We start from the raw sequence: 19,186 nt of genomic DNA on the forward strand, positions 1-19,186 counted from the left end.
TCGAACATGGGTTCGACTCGAACACAAAGCTCATCCCTAACATGCACCCACCTTAACGTCAGCTGTAGATCATGGCTTTGGACTGACGTCCAGCAGAATAAGCCACGATCGCGCACCCGGGGGCACACAGCGCAGCAATCGGTGGTGCGTTGTGTCAGTCTGACACACCGCATCACTGATCTCGGTAAAGAGCCTCTGACGGAGACTCTTTACCATGTGATCAGCCGTGTTCAATCACAGCTGATCACAGTGTAAACAGGAAGATCCGTTTATCCGCTTTTCCTCACTCGCATCTGACAGATGTAAATAGAGGAGAGCCGATCGGCGGCTCTCCTGACAGGGCGGTCTGCGCTAATTGTTTATCAGTGCAGGCCCCTCGCGGATGCCTGCCCAGGACCACCAGGGATGCTGACAGGACCACCAGGGATATGCCAGTGCCCAGGCAAAGGTCAATCAGTGCCCAGGCAGATGCCAAGCAGTGCCCATCAGCAATGCCTGCCAGTGCCAGTGCCATCAGTGATGCCTATCAGTACAATCTATCAGTGCCACCCATCAGTACCCATCAGTGCCACCTATCAGTGCCCATCAGTGCTGCCTATCAGTGTCCAGCAGTGCTGCCTATCAGTGCCACCCACAAGTACCCATCAGTGCAGCCGTTCAGTGCCCATCAGTGTCGCCTATCAGTGCCCATCAGTGTCCATCAGTGCTGCCTATCAGTGCCCAGCAGTGCTGCCTATCAGTGCCACCCATAAGTACCCATAAGTGCAGTCTTTCAGTGCCCACCAGTGTCACCTATCAGTGCCTAACAGTGCCCACCAGTGCCACCTATGAGTGCCCATCAGTGCCGCCTATCAATGCCCTTCAGTGCTGAATATCAGTGCCACCTATCAGTGCCCATCAGTGCAGCCTATCAGTGCCCATCAGTGCCATCTCTTCGGTGCTGCCTTATCAGTGCCCGTCAGTAGAGAAAGAGTTTGCTACAAGTTGGGATTTTAAACGGACCACAAACAGTAATCGTAAAAATTTACAAATTTATTGATAAATGTAGGACAAATGACAAATGACAAAACATTCAAGATGATAAAAACAAACACAAGTGTTGGGGGCAGATGTAAAACCAGCTGAAAGGGAAGCCCAAAAGCTGTCAACCGACAGACCGCCAACGCGTTTAAAAACACACAGTGTAGATCTTCTTCAGGGTTATAAGGGCTTGAAACTTCCAAAGCTGTAGCCTAAGTCTATGATGATAGAGTACATGTCATCCGAAATATGTAAGAGTACAACGATATAAATATTACAATCATCCTTCAGTACATACAAAACGATCATGCATATATATTATGACAAAGCCAAAAAGTTTAACAGTTGAGAATACTGACCCCAAGTATAAGTGTTCCACCCGAATAGCAGAAATAACTCAACAAGTGAAGGAAGAAAATGGTCCGTCAGAGCCCATGGATAACCGGCCAGACCGATGGTAATTCACATAGGACACAATAAGCACTCGAAGGGAGTGCAATTGGCCAATAGATTTGACTCAACGTATCTAAATGGGTATGTGTTCAAATGATAAATGAACACAATCCACAATGGTCAGACAATAGGCGTACCTCAAGTCGCAGGGACTTCACAAAGAGCAGGGGATGTATCTCATGGCTAAGGTCCCCATACAGTTTAAAAAATAGCAGCAAAAATAGCCTATTAACTACATAAGTTATAGGGAATAACATAGTAGTATATGGTGTGGTCCCAAACTACCGCTAAAATAGTGGTGTAGGGACCACAACCAAAAATAGCATAGCTGTAATGCTCATATAGCCTGAAAGACTCACCTTGTAAATGGTGTGAAATAGTATAGCTCCTTCCCTCTGCCAGGTGGAAAAGAGACTGAGGGATGGAACCTGGCGCTCTATATATATATATATATATATATATATATATATATATATATATGTACTGCCTAATGCGATATAATTGCAGACACCTGGATCAGTGTCTCCGATCCCACAGTGTCTGCAACAGCGCAATGTGTGTGACCCGGGGGCCAGCCCACCACATTCGGCGCCCAGCCGTGACATCACACAGCCGCACCGTGTGGCGTACTGACGCAACAATGTCACGTGACGCAACGACGCTCTGGCAGCAATGGTCCAACTATAGGATCCAGTGCCAGAACATGCCAGTATTTGTGCACAGTGTTCTTAAAACGTTCTTGTTGATTCGAAAAACGAGTGATAATTTGTAACTGATCACCATTGTTTTTCTGAATCTTGGTTCCATACAGTAGTTCTTGCCTAGTTTTTGATGTTGCTTTCCAAAAACGCTTTTTTAAGGCATTTATGAGAGTATCCACGTGCAAGGAGTCTTGACCTAAGTTCATCAGCTTCCTTCCTAAACGTAACCTCATCTGAACAGTTGCGTCTAATGCGCAGATACTGACCGATTGTTATAGATTTAACTAAATTAGCTGGATGAAAGCTGGTGGCATGTAGAATGCAATTACCAGCAGTTGGCTTTCTATATAGGCTAATTGCTAGTGTGCCATTTGTATCTATATATATATATATATATATATATATATATATATATATATATATATAGACATCCAGAAATTCAATTGTGTTTGTATTGGATGTCATGGTGAAAGTAAGATTAAATGTATTGATGTTCAATTGTTGCACAAAAGTCTGCAACAAACCATCAGGGCCACTCCAGATTAGTAGTATGTCGTCGATATAACAAAACCACACTACCACATGATCCAAAAACAACAACAACAACAACAGGTGCCCATAGATACACCCTGTACCTGGAGGAAGTGGGAACCATTGAAAACAAAATAGTTGTGGTGTAAAATAAATTCTAGAGCTTCAATGATATACAGTGTCTTGCAAAAGTATTCACCCCCCTTGGCATTTGTCGTGTTTTGTTGCCTCACAACCTGGAATTAACATGGATTGTTTGAGGATTTGCATCATTTAATTTACAGAACATGCCCACAACTTGTTCTGTCAATACTTTGTAGGGTCAATACTTTGTAGGGTCAATACTTTGTAGAGCCACCTTTTGTGGCTATCACAGCTCCAAGTCACTTTGGATAAGTCTCTATGAGCTTGCCACATTTCTTACCACTGGGATTTTTGCCCAATCCTCCTTGCAAAACTGTTCCAGCTCCTTCAAGTTGGATTGTCCTGCTGGAAGGTGAACCTCCGTCCTAGCCTCAACTCACACTCCAGAGTAGTACAGGTTTTGCTCAAGAATATCCCTGTATTTAGCACCATCCATCTTTCCCTCAACTCTGACCAGTTTCCCAGTCCCGACTGCTGAAAAACATCCCCACAGCATGATGCTGCCACCACCATGTTTCACAGTGGGGATGGTGTTCTTTGGGTGATGTGATGTATTGGGTTTGCGCCAGACATAGCGTTTTCTTTGATAGCCAAAAAGTTCAATTTTAGTCTCTTCAGATCAGAGCACCTTCCTCCATACATTTTGGGAGTCTCCCACATGCCTTTTCACAAAACGTGCCATTTTGTTTTTTGCTGAAAGTAATGGCTTTCTTCTGGCCACTCTGCCATAAAGCCCAACTCTATGGAGCGTACAAGTTATTGTCGTCCTATGTACAGATACTCAAGTCTCTGCTGTGGAACTCTGCAGCTCCTCCAGGGTTACCTTAGGTCTCTGTGCTGCCTCTCTGATTAATGCCCTCCTTGCCCGGTCCGTGAGTTTTGGTGGGCGGCCGTCTCTTGGCAGGTTGGCTGTTGTGCCATGTTCTTTCCATTTGGTTATGATAGATTTGATGGTGCTCCTAGAGATCATCAAAGATTTGTATATGTTTTTATAACCTAACCCTGACTTGTACTTCTCAACAACATTGTCCCTCACTTGTTTGGAGAGATCCTTGGTCTTCATGGCAGTGTTTGGTTAGTGGTGCCTCTTGCTTAGGTGTTGCAGCCTCTGGAGCCTTTCACAAAGGTGTGTATATGTAATGACAGATCATGTGACACTTAGATTGCACACAGGTGGACATCATTTCACTAATTATGTGACTTCTGAAGGTAATTGGTTGCACCAGAGCTTTTTATGGGCTTCAAAACAAAGGGGGTGAATACATACGCACATGCCAATGATCAGTTTTTTATTTCTGAAAAATAGTTTTATGTATATATTTTCCTAATTTTACTTCACCAACTTAGACTATTGTGTTCTGATCCATCACATATAATTCAGATTAAAAAAACATTGAACTAAAGGCTGTAATGTAACAAAATAGGTAAAAAGCCAAGGGTGTGAATACTTTTGCAAGGCATCGTAGTCATTAAACTTATGTTCAAATCTGCTTTTCGCGGACAGAACTCTTTTTATACACGCCAATCCCTTGTCATGTGGGATTGAGCTTTCACTACATACTTGCTGGTAGATCTAAAATCGATTGTACAAACAGATTGCAACATGCGTGGTGAGCCTTAGGCCAGCTGCATGGTTCCATGACAAGGATGAGGGGACTAGTGCTGTGCTGTAACATCCCCAAGGGAACACCTATAAATTGTCCATGAGCCTGGGATGGCCTCCTAGTACAGTGGCATAGGGTGGGTGGCCAGGACCAGAGACATCCTCCTGGGTAGAGATTAGCTCAGGCGTGTTCGGACCTCCTGTCACGCTGCCCGTGGTACACCACTGACTTTATCCGCTGATGGTTCAACAACAATTTTCAAGGCTAAATGATTTTAAAATCAGCGCTTGGTAAAATTCCTCAAAAGATCAAAAAACTCCAGCAGCTATTATCCCAAATAGGTCTCCAAATTTGTACAATATATTCCCAGCACTTAGAGACTCACTTACTAAATAACTACAAATTGTCCATGTCAGTAAGCAAAAAAAGTTTCAAATTGTCTTTCTTATGCTGCTACATAAAGAGTTTTACTAATCACCCACCAGAAAGTTAGACCTTATATACCAGGGATGAACATTTCTGGCAGCCACCAGTTTTCATTTTCACATGGTCTAGACCAGGGATATGCACTTAGAGGACCTCCAGCTGTTGCAAAACTACAAGTCCCATCATGCCTCTGCCTCTGGGTGTCATGCTTGTGGCTGTCAGAGTCTTGCTATGCCTCATGGGACTTGTAGTTCTGCAACAGCCGGAGGTTCGCTAATTGCATATCCCTGTTATATACCAATGGGTCTTGTTACACTTGTGCAATAATGAAAATAGCCACTAGGTGTCACACTCTTCCCTCAGAAACCAACATTTCCATTATAGTTTCCAGCTTTTTTCTTTTTTTAATATGATAAACATACATAGTCTTCACTCCCCAGCCATTTCATCAAGCACATATAAATCCAATGTGCTTAATACACACCCTTTTTTTAGCAGTCAGTTTTATTCATTTATTATTTTTTGGACACTCACAGTTTTCTTCACGTTTTCAACGTTTTTTCAACGCTTTTTCACAGATTTGGGCAATATATACATACATAATACCCATTGGACAGGTGTTGAGGGTGTCTGGGTCGGTCCGCGGCTGTCGTTTTCCCTGGCCCCCTCTCCGATCTTCTTCGGGGGGTGTGGTAGTTGTTACCTTGCCTCAACCCCGGGTGAGACAGTTTGTTCCGGACCACAACAAATCCCATTTGCTGGAGTTTCGCCCAATTTACGGGCTACTTTGTAAGTAATTTTCAAATAAGTTAATTCCGATATTTCCTCTCTATTCATAAGGTTTTACATATATTAATATTCATCCTATTCTGTTGATTTTTCAGTAAATACGTGCATCCTACCCCTGATGACTGGCAGGAAGCCAAGAAACGCGTCAAGTTTTAAACTAAGGGTGCCAAATGAAGCCTATTTTAATCATGAATTTAATCAATACTGTTTTTCCGAGTCTGTATTCATATTATTATTATTATTATTATATTATTATTATTATACAGGAGTTATATAGCGCCAATAGTTTACGCAGTGCTTTACAATATAAAAGTGAGAAAATACAGTCATAATACAATAAAATACAAGAGGATTAAGAGGGCCCTGCTCAGAAGAGCTTACAATCTAATAGGGTGGGGCAGGTGTTACAAAAGGTTGTAACTGTGGGGAATGAGCTGATGGAAGTGGTAGGAGATTAGTTGGAGACGTGATAGGCTTTCCTGAAGAGATGAGTTTTTAGGGATCGCCTGAAAGTAGCAAGAGTAGGGGATAGCCGGACCAGTCATATCATGTGATTTATTAATTTTGATTGGTAAACTTTTAATCTCTGTATGTCTTTGTAAGAACTGCATTAATGTATGTCCATTGATTTGTCTGCATTAATAATTTACATTTTTTTTATTATCATTATAAATATATTAATAACAAAAAAAAAAAAAAAAAAATATATATATATATAAATATATATATATATATCTATATATATATATCTATATATATATATATAGATATATATATAATATTTATATATCTATATATATATATATATATCTATATATATATATATATATATAGATATATATATATATATATATATATACATGTATATATATATATGTATATTAATATACTTACAGGCAGGCAGCTGTAGTATATTATAGTTACATACATCAAGTCCAACCTATGTGTGTGATTATGTGTCAGTATTACATTACATATCCCTGTATATTGCGGTCATACAGGTGATTATCTAATAGTTTCTTGAAGCTATCAATGCTCCCCGCTGAGACCACCTCCTGTGGAAGGGAATTCCACATCCTTGCCGCTCTTACAGTAAAGAACCCTCTATGTAGTTTAAGGTTAAACCTCTTTTCTTCTAATTGTAATGAGTGGTGACGAGTCTTGTTAAACTCTCTTCTACGAAAAAGTTTTATCCCTATTGTGGGGTCACCAGTACAGTATTTGTAAATTGAAATCATATCCCCTCTCAAGCGTCTCTTCTCCAGAGAGAATAAGTTCAGTGCTCGCAACCTTTCCTCATAACTAATATCCTCCAGACCCTTTATTAGCTTTGTTGCCCTTCTTTGTACTCGCTCCATTTCCAGTACATCCTTCCTGAGGACTGGTGCCCAGAACTGGACAGCATACTCCAGGTGCGGCCGGACCAGAGTCTTGTAGAGTGGGAGAATTATCGTTTTATCTCTGGAGTTGATCCCCCTTTTAATGCATGCCAATATTCTGTTTGCTTTATTAGCAGCAGCTTGGCATTGCATGCCATTGCTGAGCCTATCATCTACTAGGACCCCCAGATCCTTTTCCATCCTAGATTCCCCCAGAGGTTCTCCCCCCAGTGTATAGATTGCATTTATATTTTTGCCTCCCAAGTGCATTATTTTACATTTTTCTACATTGAACCTCATTTGCCATGTAGTCGCCCACCCCATTAATTTGTTCAGGTCTTTTTGCAAGTTTTCCACATCCTGTGGAGAAGTTATTGCCCTGCTTAGCTTAGTATCGTCCGCAAATACAGAGATTGAACTGTTTATCCCATCCTCCAGGTCGTTTATAAACAAATTAAATAGGATTGGTCCCAGTACAGAACCCTGGGGAACCCCACTACCCACCCCTGACCATTCTGAGTACTCCCCATTTATCACCACCCTCTGAACTCGCCCTTGTAGTCAGTTTTCAATCCATCTTTTTGATTATATCTACATTCCAATTAATTTCATTTGTTTATGCTTTAAAAATCATGGACCGCCCCTAGGGGTTAATGACATTAAATTAAATCAAAATTGATTTTATTTATTTACATTTATTTTCCTTATTCACAATGACATGTTTCATTTAAAGTCCCATTTCCCCTCTCCAATTTTCTATATACCAATGGGTCTTGTTGCACTTGTGCAATAATGAAAATAGCCACTAGGTGTCACACTCTTCCCTCAGAAACCAACATTTCCATTATAGTTTCCAGTGTAGTATATACTATACTACAATAGTAATTACTGATAATTATATACTATTATTGTTATTATTGACATAGACAGTTTGTAGTTGTTAAGGAAGTGTGTGTCTCTAAGTGCTGAGAATATATTGTTTTCATGCTGTGGTAATACTTTTTCTTAAAAGGTTCAATGCAGGGGGCTCCAAACTTTCTAAACAGCCTTCAGGCTTTAGGGGAGGCTGGACTGTGACTGGTGGGAGTAAAAAAATGCCATGTTCTCAATGGGAGTAAGCAATATCCCATCATGGGTTTTAATTGGGGGAATAGTGCACCGTTATTGGTATGAGTGGGAAGAATAGTGCCCCATCATTGGAATCAGATGGAGGAATAGTGTCCCCTTGTTGGTGTCAGTGGTGGGAATAGTGTCCCTTTGTTGGTGTCAGTGGCGGGAATAGTGCCCCATTGTTGGTGTAATGGGTGGAATAGTGCCCTATCATTGGCATCAGCAGGGGAAATAATGCCCCAAGGGCCAGATAAAGGCGAGCAAAGGGCCACATCCGGCCCCCGGGCCACAGTTTGAAGACCACAGGTCTAATGTATAGGTACAGTACATGTAAATAAATCTGCTATTTACAGCCAGTTTACTTCCAGCATCTCATTTCCACACTATATGGCCAAAAGGTATGTGGACTCACCTCCAACTGATCGAGGTTTTCGGTCGTACATGTAGCCATGTGCTTGGCTAAAAAGGGGGGAGTGAGGGAAACACTGGCGGAAACTGCTCTCTGTAGCTGCTGTCCTGCGATATATCAGCAAGAGAAGGGAGCTGCTGAGCAGGAAGAGTTCAATAGACTGAGTCAGGCAGCACTGCACTGTGGGAACTGTAGTCCTGAAGAGAGACTGCTGTGTAATCAAGAGCTTTTGATCTATATTCTCCAGAGAGGGGAGTGCCACGTGGAGGAGAAAGAGCTGCTTTTTCGAAGGCTCTACAGGACACGCTTTTTCTTGCAGTGGGGGAGACCAGAAAGTGCACATCGCCACCAACACTTCTGTATATAAGTGGCCTGAGTGGGATCTGGGGTGCTGAGTTTGGGGGGTGTCAATAGACAGATTTGCCTGCGGGCAGAGCAGAGAGTGGACTAATCGCTGAGTGTGACATGATGGTGAGCTGAAATATCGCCAGGACTGGTCAGCTGATGCTGTGGGGATTTACTATCTGCTGGCCGAGAAAGAGACTGAGCCCTTTAGGAACTGACCATACAGCCATCTATTAGCCTTATTGATGTCTGCAGGCTTAACTGGGACTATTGTCATGTGCACCAACAATACAACTGGGGGTCTGATACTAGCCGGCTAAAGAGTTAGGACTAAAGACTGTCCCTTTACAGCTGCTACACAAGAGACCTTTACCTATTGCTTATGCTAAGAAGTACCTCTCAGGGGACAAGGCACCATATCCTAGACATTCTCCTAGAGTGAACTCAAGACTGATTACAGTATTATTATTCACATTGCCAATAATGCTTGTATGCACTTTTTATTGCTGACTTTGCTGATTTACTGTATGTGTTGATTCCAGATTAGTGGTACAGAACTCTATTCTTTTTTTAATTTCCACAAATGTTTTATTAGAATAAATGCACATGTTACAGTACATTAAAGTGGAGTTCCACCCAAAAGTGGAACTTCCGCTCATTTGTCTCCCCCCCCCCTCCGTGCCACATTTGGCACCTTTTGGTGGGGGTGGATAACTGTCCTGGACAGGTATCCTGCCCTCGCTTCTGGGAGACCGGGCTGCGGCAAATTGCGTCACAGCTCAGCTCCCTTCTCCTTCCCCCGCTCCTGGGCCAGTAGGAGAGCGCAGGGGTGCCTCGCTCGTGCACAGTAGGGACCCGGCATGAAGCTGTAATGCTACACTGCCGGGTTCTCTTACCCGCAATGGCGGCGGCACCTGACAGCTGATGGAAACATCAGCTGCAGTGCTGACATCGCTGGACTCCAGGACAGGTAAGTGTCCTATTATTAAAAGCCAGCAGCTGCAGTATGTGTAGCTGCTGGCTTTTAATTTTTGCAGTGGTGGGCGGACCTCCTTTTTAAGCATAAAAAATGTAACAAGCAACAGTGAATAAGGCAAATAAGGAGCTTACAGAAGGGAAAAGCAAGCATTAACAAACAGAAAAAGAGGGGGGAGCATGTTGAAGAATTATTGCCCAGCAAAACATACATGCCCCTGGTTTACACATAGCACATTAATATCAGTACACATTACAAAAAGAAAAAGGGGAAAAAAGTGGGGACCAGGAGAACAAAGAGCATCACCCCTCAACAATTGCCATATCCTGAACGAGCAGCTCCCAAATAGCCAACCCGGCAAATTTGCCTACACAGAACTCTATTCTAAGGCACTTGGCAACCCACCATTTACCCTATCCCATACCAATACGTTGAGTTCATTTGCTGTTAAACAGTCTTGTCTCTATTTCCTGGAACAAATTCACAACTAAGTTAAAGGCATCTATATTTGCCTTCTTATAAGGGGTTGCAGTATGTTTCATTCAACCAGGTGTTTCTGAGGGACCGAGGATGTTCATGAAGTCGAGTTGTAGAACAGAGAACCCAAATTACCAAGCAGCGTCTGCCGGGGTAGCGCTATATACATATAAAAAGAATATGTAACCATCATAAAGTGTCTTTTTTTTTTTTTTTTCATTTTCTTTTTTAATAAATTAATCAGATCCACTTCATGATTTTGAATACTCAGCTTTAATAAAAAAAAGGACAAAATTAAATCAAAAAGTTTAATCAAAGTGCAATTATTAAACTATTAACTTCTCTCTTCTGCTCTCAGAGCTCAGCTCCACATTTGCACATATAACATATATATACTCTATATTTACAAAATGCACATGTTGAAAAATATTCAAACAGGAAAAAAAATATATAATTTGTTCAGTCTTAATAGAGTTTCTGGTAGTCGCATAATAATAAAACCTTATAGGACTAAGAAGACCTTCAAGATTCTACATCAGGGATATGCAATTAGCGGACCTCCAGCTGTTGCAGAACTACAAGTCCCATGAGGCATAGCAAGACTCTGACAGCCACAAGCATGACACCCAGAGGCAGAGGCATGATGGGACTTGTAGTTTTGCAACAGCTGGAGGTCCTCTAATTGCATATCCCTGTTCTACATCATCTAACAGTTTACATACTGCATGGTCTTCTTAATTTTTAAATACTTTTACATTTGGCATTGCTTGTTAGTTTTGGCTTAGTTTCATGGTTTTTCTTTGAATGTCCCATTCTGAAGTTGACAATATAATTCTGATTCTTCAGTTCCAGAACTGTAGCATTCTAGAGATTAAGGTCTGGTTTACAGAAGGATCATCACGTTCAAAGTAGTCTCACCCAGATCTTGTAGGTCTTCATCCATGGAGACCGATGGTTTTAAAAAAAATTACAAATGTCGTAGTTAAGAGCTCAGAGGGATTTTGAAAGACCACTGAATCATTAGCAGCCATTCTTTAAAAGTTTACATATTGCATATTCTTCTTATTTGTTAAATACTATTTACAATTGGCGTTGGTTGTGAACATTTGGCTCAGTTCTAGGTCATTAGTTGAATGACCAATTCTGAAGCTGACAATATAATTATCATTCTTCAGTCCCAGAACAGTAGCATTATACAAATTAGGTTCTTGTTGACAGATGTTTACAGGTGTTTTACTTGAAGTTCAAGGTAGTCCCACACATTGGTGGTCTTCTTTAATAGATATCAAAATCTTTCTTAAATTATTAATGCCTCAGTTATAAGCACAAAAGGCATTTTAAAGCCATTAGCAGCCATCATCTATAAGTTTACATACTGCATATCTTTCTTAATTTTTTAAATACTCATTACATTTGGCATTAGTGTTGATGTTGGCTTAGTTTTATGGCTCCTTTGAATGCTCCCTTCAGAAGCTAGCAATGGTATTATGATTCTTCAGTCCTAGAACCATAGCATTCTAAGATTAGGTTGTTTACAGAAGGATCATCAAGTCTAACGTCTTCATCTCCAGACATCATAAGCTTTCAGAGATTATTAAAACCTCAGTTACAAGGTCAGAGGGATTTTTAAGACCATAGAGTCATTAGCAGCCATCATCTAAAAGTCTACATAATGCTTATTCTTTTTTAATTTTGAAATACGCTTACATTTGGCATTGGTTGTGAATATTTGGCTCAGTTTTATGGCTTTCTTTGAACGCTCCATTTTGAAGCCGACAATATCATTCAGATTTTTCAGTCTACAGACTAGGTTCTGGTTTATAAAAGGGTCATCAAGGTCAAGGTAGTCTCAAACCTTGTAGGTCTTCATCCACACACATCATTGGATTTAATAGTTACCAATGCCCCAGTTACATGCTCAGAGAGATAGCAAAGACTATTAAGTCATTAGCAGCCATCCTTTAAAAGCATACATGCTGCATACTTACATAATATTCTTCAAGAATAACTAAAGGCAAGCTTTTTTTAGTTTTGGGCAGAGTGGAGATGGATTAGAATGGGTTTTTATTGCTACCTCTGCCCCTGTTAGGGAGATATGTCCCCTCTATTTGTCTTATTTAACACTATCATTGAAAGTATAAATAAAAGAAAATCCCAAATTTTGGAGTTGTTCACAGAACAGTAAAAGAGGGGAAATCTTCCAATGAGGACACTAGGTTCTGGTAATCTGGGGGAACCCAAGAGATTCCCTTAATTTTCAGGGATTTTCTCTCACTTCTTGTTGTGCTACGGGACAGGAAATTAAGGTGAATCTCTCCAATGGAAAACAGAAAAAACCTTGCAGGGGTCATAACCCTCCTTTACTCTTTTAAATTCAATCCAATCAATCCCTTATTTTTTTGTATGCTTTTTATATTTGGCATTGGTTGTCAACATTTGAGGCCAAGTTTCATGGCTCTCTTTTAAATGCTCTATTCTGAACCTGACAATATAATTATGATTCTTCAGTCCAAGCACCATAGAATTTGGAGTTGGTTGTCAACTTTTGAGGCAAGTTTCACGTTTTTCTTTTGATGCCCAATTCTTAACCTGACAATATAATTATGATTTATGATTAACCAGTCACAGAGTGCAGATTAGGGTCTTGTTTACAGAAGATCCATCAAGTTTAAGGTAGTTCCAGATCTTGGGGGTCTTCACCTATAGACATCATTAGCTTTAATAACTACAGGCTCAGACCATGGAGCCATTAGCAACCAGAAAAAAAAAAACTTTGTAAAACATGACATCTTGGCAAAGGACAAGGCAGTGGCCAAGTCAGCCATGAATAATTAGACAGACCACTAGGAGAAGCACTGAGGCCGAGAGGCCAGAGGAAGAACTGGGAGGTGTGCTCTTGTGATAGTTGATCCACGACTCATAGGCTGAAACTGAAGTGTAAACGCCAGGCCTGTTTGGAAGGGCGCAGTCATCTCCCCAACTCACAATGCCAACCTGATACCACATCCCATTAGCTTGACAAACGAGGGGTCCTCCTGAGTCTCCCTGGAAAAAGAGAGTTTGTTATTTAGCCACACCAAATCTTTAAAGTCTATGTCAAGCCAGAAAAAACGTTTTGTTTTGTCTAGTTTCAGACGGCATGGGGAAACATTTAAACTCCTATTAGGTTAAATTGCTTTCTGGGACTCCATAAGATTGAGGATTTCCCTCATTTCCTGTTCTACTGACAATGGTTTCACTAGACAGGAAGTGAGGGAAAACCTGCAACAGGTCCACAGACAGAAATACAAATAGATCTTAGTCCTCCCCTACTCTTTAAAGAAAAGCATTCTCATTTCTTTCTGTGTTGCTGTTTACCTTACAGTATATTGAAAGGCTACACATGTAGCGCTCACCCCCGTAAGTTCCATTGATTTGCCACTGGTTCCTCTCCAAAATGATTGCAGCAGCAGCCAGGTACACAGCAACATTCACTCTTCACAGGGTAGGACCTGTTTTTGCTTTTTCTGAAATGTATTGCTGAATAAACTTGGATAGGGCACAGGGAGCTGTGGGATACTCCATTAACTCTGAACATCAATGATCGGGCAATCTTCACTTTGACTCTATTTCTTAGGACAGTCCCCTTTAGTAATGGCACTGGACTGCACTGAGATACTGTCGGAGATGTCCCTGGCCAGGCAAATACTAGTACTGACACACAAGGGATGGCAGCAGCAATGGTCACCAGGATCTTGCACTCAGGTCTCTATTCACAATGTCCCTGGATACTTGGATGCCTCCTTCCAATACAGACATTTCTCTCCAGACTGGATCATCAGTGAAATCCTTGCTTAGCTTCAGAGATTCTCAGCAAACAGGCCCCCAGCTTTAGCATAGCTGGGACCTCAATGAGCACAGATAGAATTTCAGCTGGGCTGCCTGGAAGGGCAGCAGCCCTTCAGACTGGGAACTTTTCCTCCTGGACATGAACCTTGGCTGCCCAATCTTTATTTATGCACTTCCATGTCAACTTCTGGGCATCCTCCCCCAGGGACTGGCTGAGATCACAAATATTCAGGCTGTGAATCTGCCTCTTCCAGTCCACTACATTCTAGAGTCCTCCAGAAGGTGGGGGGGGGCAATTGAGCCTGCAGTCAGTGAAGCCTAGAACAGCCCAAAATAATCACAAACTGCTCTACTGATGTCAGGGCTGGGCTCAGCCCTTCCTTCTCAAAGGTGGCCGCTCAGCTGTCGGCTAATTGCCAGCTCCTATCTCTCCACAGTGACTCACCTGTCAATGATATCCTGCTCATCATTCCTGCCTACTTAAGCTGTCCAGTCCAGATCCAGATGATCTCTGCCTTCGCCTTGGTCACATCTCTAGAGACACTCTCCTGTGTTCCTGTTAAAGACTTGATTGGCTGACATTCCTTCTGGCTCCAGATCGCTCTGGCTCTCTGATGTTTTGGCTTGTCTGACTATCCGTTCTGGCTATGTTTTGACTACATTTACTCTGTTTACCTTTTTTAATTATTATTGAACAAGTTTGATTTAACTGTACTTCTGTCTCAGTCTGATATATGGTTTCTGGCAACTGATTACAGTTGAGCCAAAAGGAACTAAATTTACCTAGTTTTCCTAGCAACCTATCTAGGAGTGTGCTACACATAAAAAATTGGCCTAATAGTGCCTCTAGCATTGTTTTGTCAGCCTCTTAAATCAAAGTCATTTTTTTTAAATCTTGGTAATTACAGGATCACTAGCTCTTATTTCAATATCCCTTCACCTCAGGTGGTGGGTGTGGACTTTAGGGGAATGAGGACATGGAAGAAAATGACCTAATGCAAGTGCATCAGTCCATTATACTTCAAGCCCACTCCCAAAATCTGCAAGTAAATTAGAAAAAAAAATTGCTTTATCTCCATTGTGGATGGGTCTAGGGAAAAATCACATATTCCAGTATCGCTTAACCAATATATACCGTCACTCCACAACATACCACACGAGGGAGAAAAGGAAGTGTGATCCTCTGGATTACCAGCAGCATATAATTAAGTGAACTATAGATCCACAAGAAAATAGTCAGAGGACGATTAACCAGTATTGCAAAAATATAGAAAACTTTAATTGAGAAATCCAAAATTGTAAAAAAATACACCTCCACCATTGCAAGAGCATAACATTATGATAATGTTGTGAACACAACACAGGCAGCTACCGTGGACTCACCTTCAACCACATACACACACCTAAACATAGGTAAGAGAATTTGCAGCAGGCAATCACCCATATAGCTAAGGAATATTCCCAGATAGTCACGTGATGTTTGGACACAGACAGGACACCATGGACATGCCTCTCTCCATCCCAGGAACCAGCCCTGAATAATTTGAGGCGTGGGGAAGTGGCATTTGTAGTGCCTTGGAAATGTGCCCTGGAAACATCCTTTGCGGACATTGCTGGGTAATTCTCTTCTGTCGGGGAGTGGTGAGATCACTTGGACTGTCTGCAACTTGTGCCTACACTTGAACTTACCCCCACATGGCACCACTCGCAATTTCATCACAGCAAACTAATTCCACCCACATTGACACCCTACTTTATCGACCCTGTGCGGTTTCACTCATCTGCCGGATAACAGAGTAGATTGACCTACCGCACATATTACAGGACTCTGTGACAAAGGGATTCACGAACCAACCTAACAAGTACCTTGAGAATGGAACAGGATCTTCCTATACTGCACACCTACATGTTCATAGACTATGGATAGCTTAATTTACCTATTATTAGGATACCAGACTGACCTATTCTAAGAGCAGGTATGCTACTGACTATCTGGGAATACTCATTACCTACAGTATCTCACAAAAGTGAGGACACCCCTCACATTTTTGTAAATATTTTATTATATCTTTTCATGTGACAACCCTGAAGAAATGACACTTTGCTACAATGTAAAGTAGTGAGTGTACAGCTTGTATAACAGTGTAAATTTGCTGTCCCCTCAAAATAACTCAACACACAGCCATTAATGTCTAAACCGCTGGCAACAACAGTCCAAATTGGACCCAAAGTGTTAATATTTTGTGTGGCCACTATTATTTTTCAGCACTGCCTTAACCCTCTTGGGCATGGAGTTCACCAGAGTTTCACAGATTTTCACTGGAGTCCTCTTCCAATCCTCCATGATGATATCACGTAGCTGGTGGATGTTAGAGACCTTACGCTCCTCCACCTTCTGTTCGAGGATGCCCCACAGATGCTCAAAAGGGTTTAGGTCTAGAGACATGCTTGGCCAGTCCATCACTTTTACCCTCAGCTTCTTTAGCAAGACAGTGGTCATCTTGGAGGTGTGTTTGGGGTCTTTATCATGTTGGAATACTGCCCTGCGGCCCAGTCTCCAAAGAGGGGATCATGCTCTGCTTCAGTATATCACAGTACAAATAAAATAAAATATTTACAAAAATGTGAGGAGTGTACTCACTTTTGTGAGATACTGTACATGGGTGATTGCCTGCTGCAAGTTCTCCTTCCTATATTTAGGTGCATATGTGGTTGGATGTGAGTCTGTGGTGGCTACCTGTGTTGTGTTGACAATGTTGTCATAATTTTATACTCTTGCAATGGTAGAGGTGTATTTTTTACAATTTTGAATTTCTCAATTAAAGTTTTCTATATTTTTTGCAATACTGCTTAATCCTTCTCTGACGATTTCCTTGTGGATCTATAGTCCACTTAATTATCCACTCCCAAAATGAATGCAAATAATGGGCTTTAAGGGCTGGTCTTTACTTGGCACTGTCAAAACGTATGCAGGAAGCATTTTTGGGCCTCCACCAGAAAGAACACATAACTGGAATTGGACAGGATCAACAGATAATTGCAAAGGGACATAAAAGTAGGTCTATACATACACTTTTTTTTTGTTTTTTTTTAGTTTGGGATATAGTGGAGAAAGATTAGAACACCTGTGATGATTGAATTGCTGTCTGTGCCCCCATTAGAAGATTCACTATTTATATTCGCCCTGTTTACCATTATCATTGAAAGTGAAAGTAAAAGAAAACCCTAAATTTTGGGTTAACATCAGAACACTTGCTTCGGCTTCAACACACATTAACGGCTAGTTTACATATGCTTGAAAACAAGGCTTCGGATAGGCTTTGTTAAAGCTCTCTGAACGCTAGTCAAAGCTCCTGTCACTAAATAAAATTGTTAGCTTACAGTCCTGTTTACACTTTGATTTTGCTTTGCTTTGGCTTTGCTTCAGCTTTGCTTCAAAAAGTATACTCTATGTAGCTTTAATGGTGCTTCAAAGCATCTTCAAAGCCTCCACAAAAGTCTATGGCAAAGCTCGCTTGAAGCCCCACTGAAGCCTCATCAAAGCCCCATCAAAGCCCCACCAAAGCCCCAAAGCATGACCGAAGCCCCATTGAAGCTCCACCAAAGCATCATCGAAGCCCCACAGAAGCCTCCTCAAAGCCTCATCGAAGCACCAACCAAAAGCAAGGTGTAAACAGGACTGTTATCTAACCATTTTATTTAGTGACAGGGGCTTTGACTGGCATTCAGAGAGCTTTAACAAAGCGTGTCCAAAGCTATATTTTGAAGCAAGTGTAACCTAGATCTAATAGAGGGGAAATCTTCCAATGGAGACACTAGTTCTGGTGACATCCCGGGATTCTCTCCCTTTGGAGGGATTTCCTCTCACTTCCCATTGTGGCTATGGGACAGGAAGTGAAGGGAAATCACTTCAATGAGACATAGATGGTGAAAAAAACCTCACAGGGATTTTAACCCTTCCTTGCTCTAGCCAAAATGTTTTGCTTTTAGTCACACACACTTTATGTTTTGGATGGAATGTGAAAATGGTAAGAACCCCAAATGCTACCTGTGTCAAGCTGGTATGATCCACCCTTCTAGTTGTCTTGGGTGTCCTGATGGGACATCCAAAATTTTACAGTTGTCACCAGAACAGCAGTAGATAAGAAATCTTCAACTTTCTGTTGTATCTCAAACAAAGGGAAACAAATACAAATCTTCCCAAATGGGACACAAAGACTGGTTAGCCATTCCTCCCTCTATAAAGTATATAACAAAGCTTCATCAAAATCAAACCATTCAATTGTTTTTCTCCAAGTTTTATAAATGATTACACCATGATATTTAGATGTAAAACGCCATTCATGTGATCGTTTTTTGGTGGGTAGGTTTTTGTACTCACCAGGCAGGCGTCCTGCTGTCCAGACTGGTACCCGGCACAGATCTGATCATACTTGATGACAGTCTGGGAGGGATTGTACGCAGAGTCGATATGGTACATCTTGTCACATGACTCCCGGCTGATCAGTGGCACCATGACTTGCTGGAGGGTCCTCGGGTAAGCCAGGTTTACTGAAGAGAGAAGAGATAGATTTATGAACCAAATAAAATGGAGCTCTTAAAACTGAAATGTAATCTGTTTATATTCTTCCTTCCTTGGTTCCTTCCTTTCAACTCCTTCAAATTGCTAAAGAAAGTAGATGGAAGAAGACAGAAAAAAGTGGATGGAAGGAGAAGACAGAAGAAAGTATAAGGAAAGAGAAGACAGAAGAAAGTATAAGGAAAGAGAAGACAGAAGAAGACGAAAGAAGAAGAAGACAAAAGAAGGAGAAGAGAGAAGAAGAGGACAGAAGGAGAAGAGAGAAAAACAAGAAAAAGTAAGACAGAAGAAGAAAGGAAGAAGAAGGAAGGAAGGAAGAATGAAGAACGAAGAAAGAAAAAAGAAGAAGAAAGACTATTTGTATTGTTATCAAAATCAATAAAAATGTTCTTATTGTTAAGAAAAAAAGAAGACA

General features: G+C 41.3%; 1 protein-coding gene across 1 annotated transcript in view; it reads right to left on the reverse strand.

Moving 5' to 3' along the window:
* LOC141147927 (transmembrane protease serine 9-like) overlaps window positions 1-19,186 on the reverse strand; it is a 57,726-nt gene that overhangs the window by 22,550 nt on the left and 15,990 nt on the right. The window contains exons 4-5 of the mRNA XM_073635085.1: window positions 18,574-18,743; window positions 13,187-13,409 (exon numbers count right to left, since the gene is read on the reverse strand). Of these exons, the coding sequence (XP_073491186.1) occupies window positions 13,187-13,409; window positions 18,574-18,743 (393 nt within the window). The remainder of the gene's footprint in view (window positions 1-13,186; window positions 13,410-18,573; window positions 18,744-19,186) is intronic.

The sequence above is a fragment of the Aquarana catesbeiana genome, linkage group LG06, assembly GCF_042186555.1.
Source record: "Aquarana catesbeiana isolate 2022-GZ linkage group LG06, ASM4218655v1, whole genome shotgun sequence".
NCBI lineage: Eukaryota > Metazoa > Chordata > Amphibia > Anura > Ranidae > Aquarana > Aquarana catesbeiana.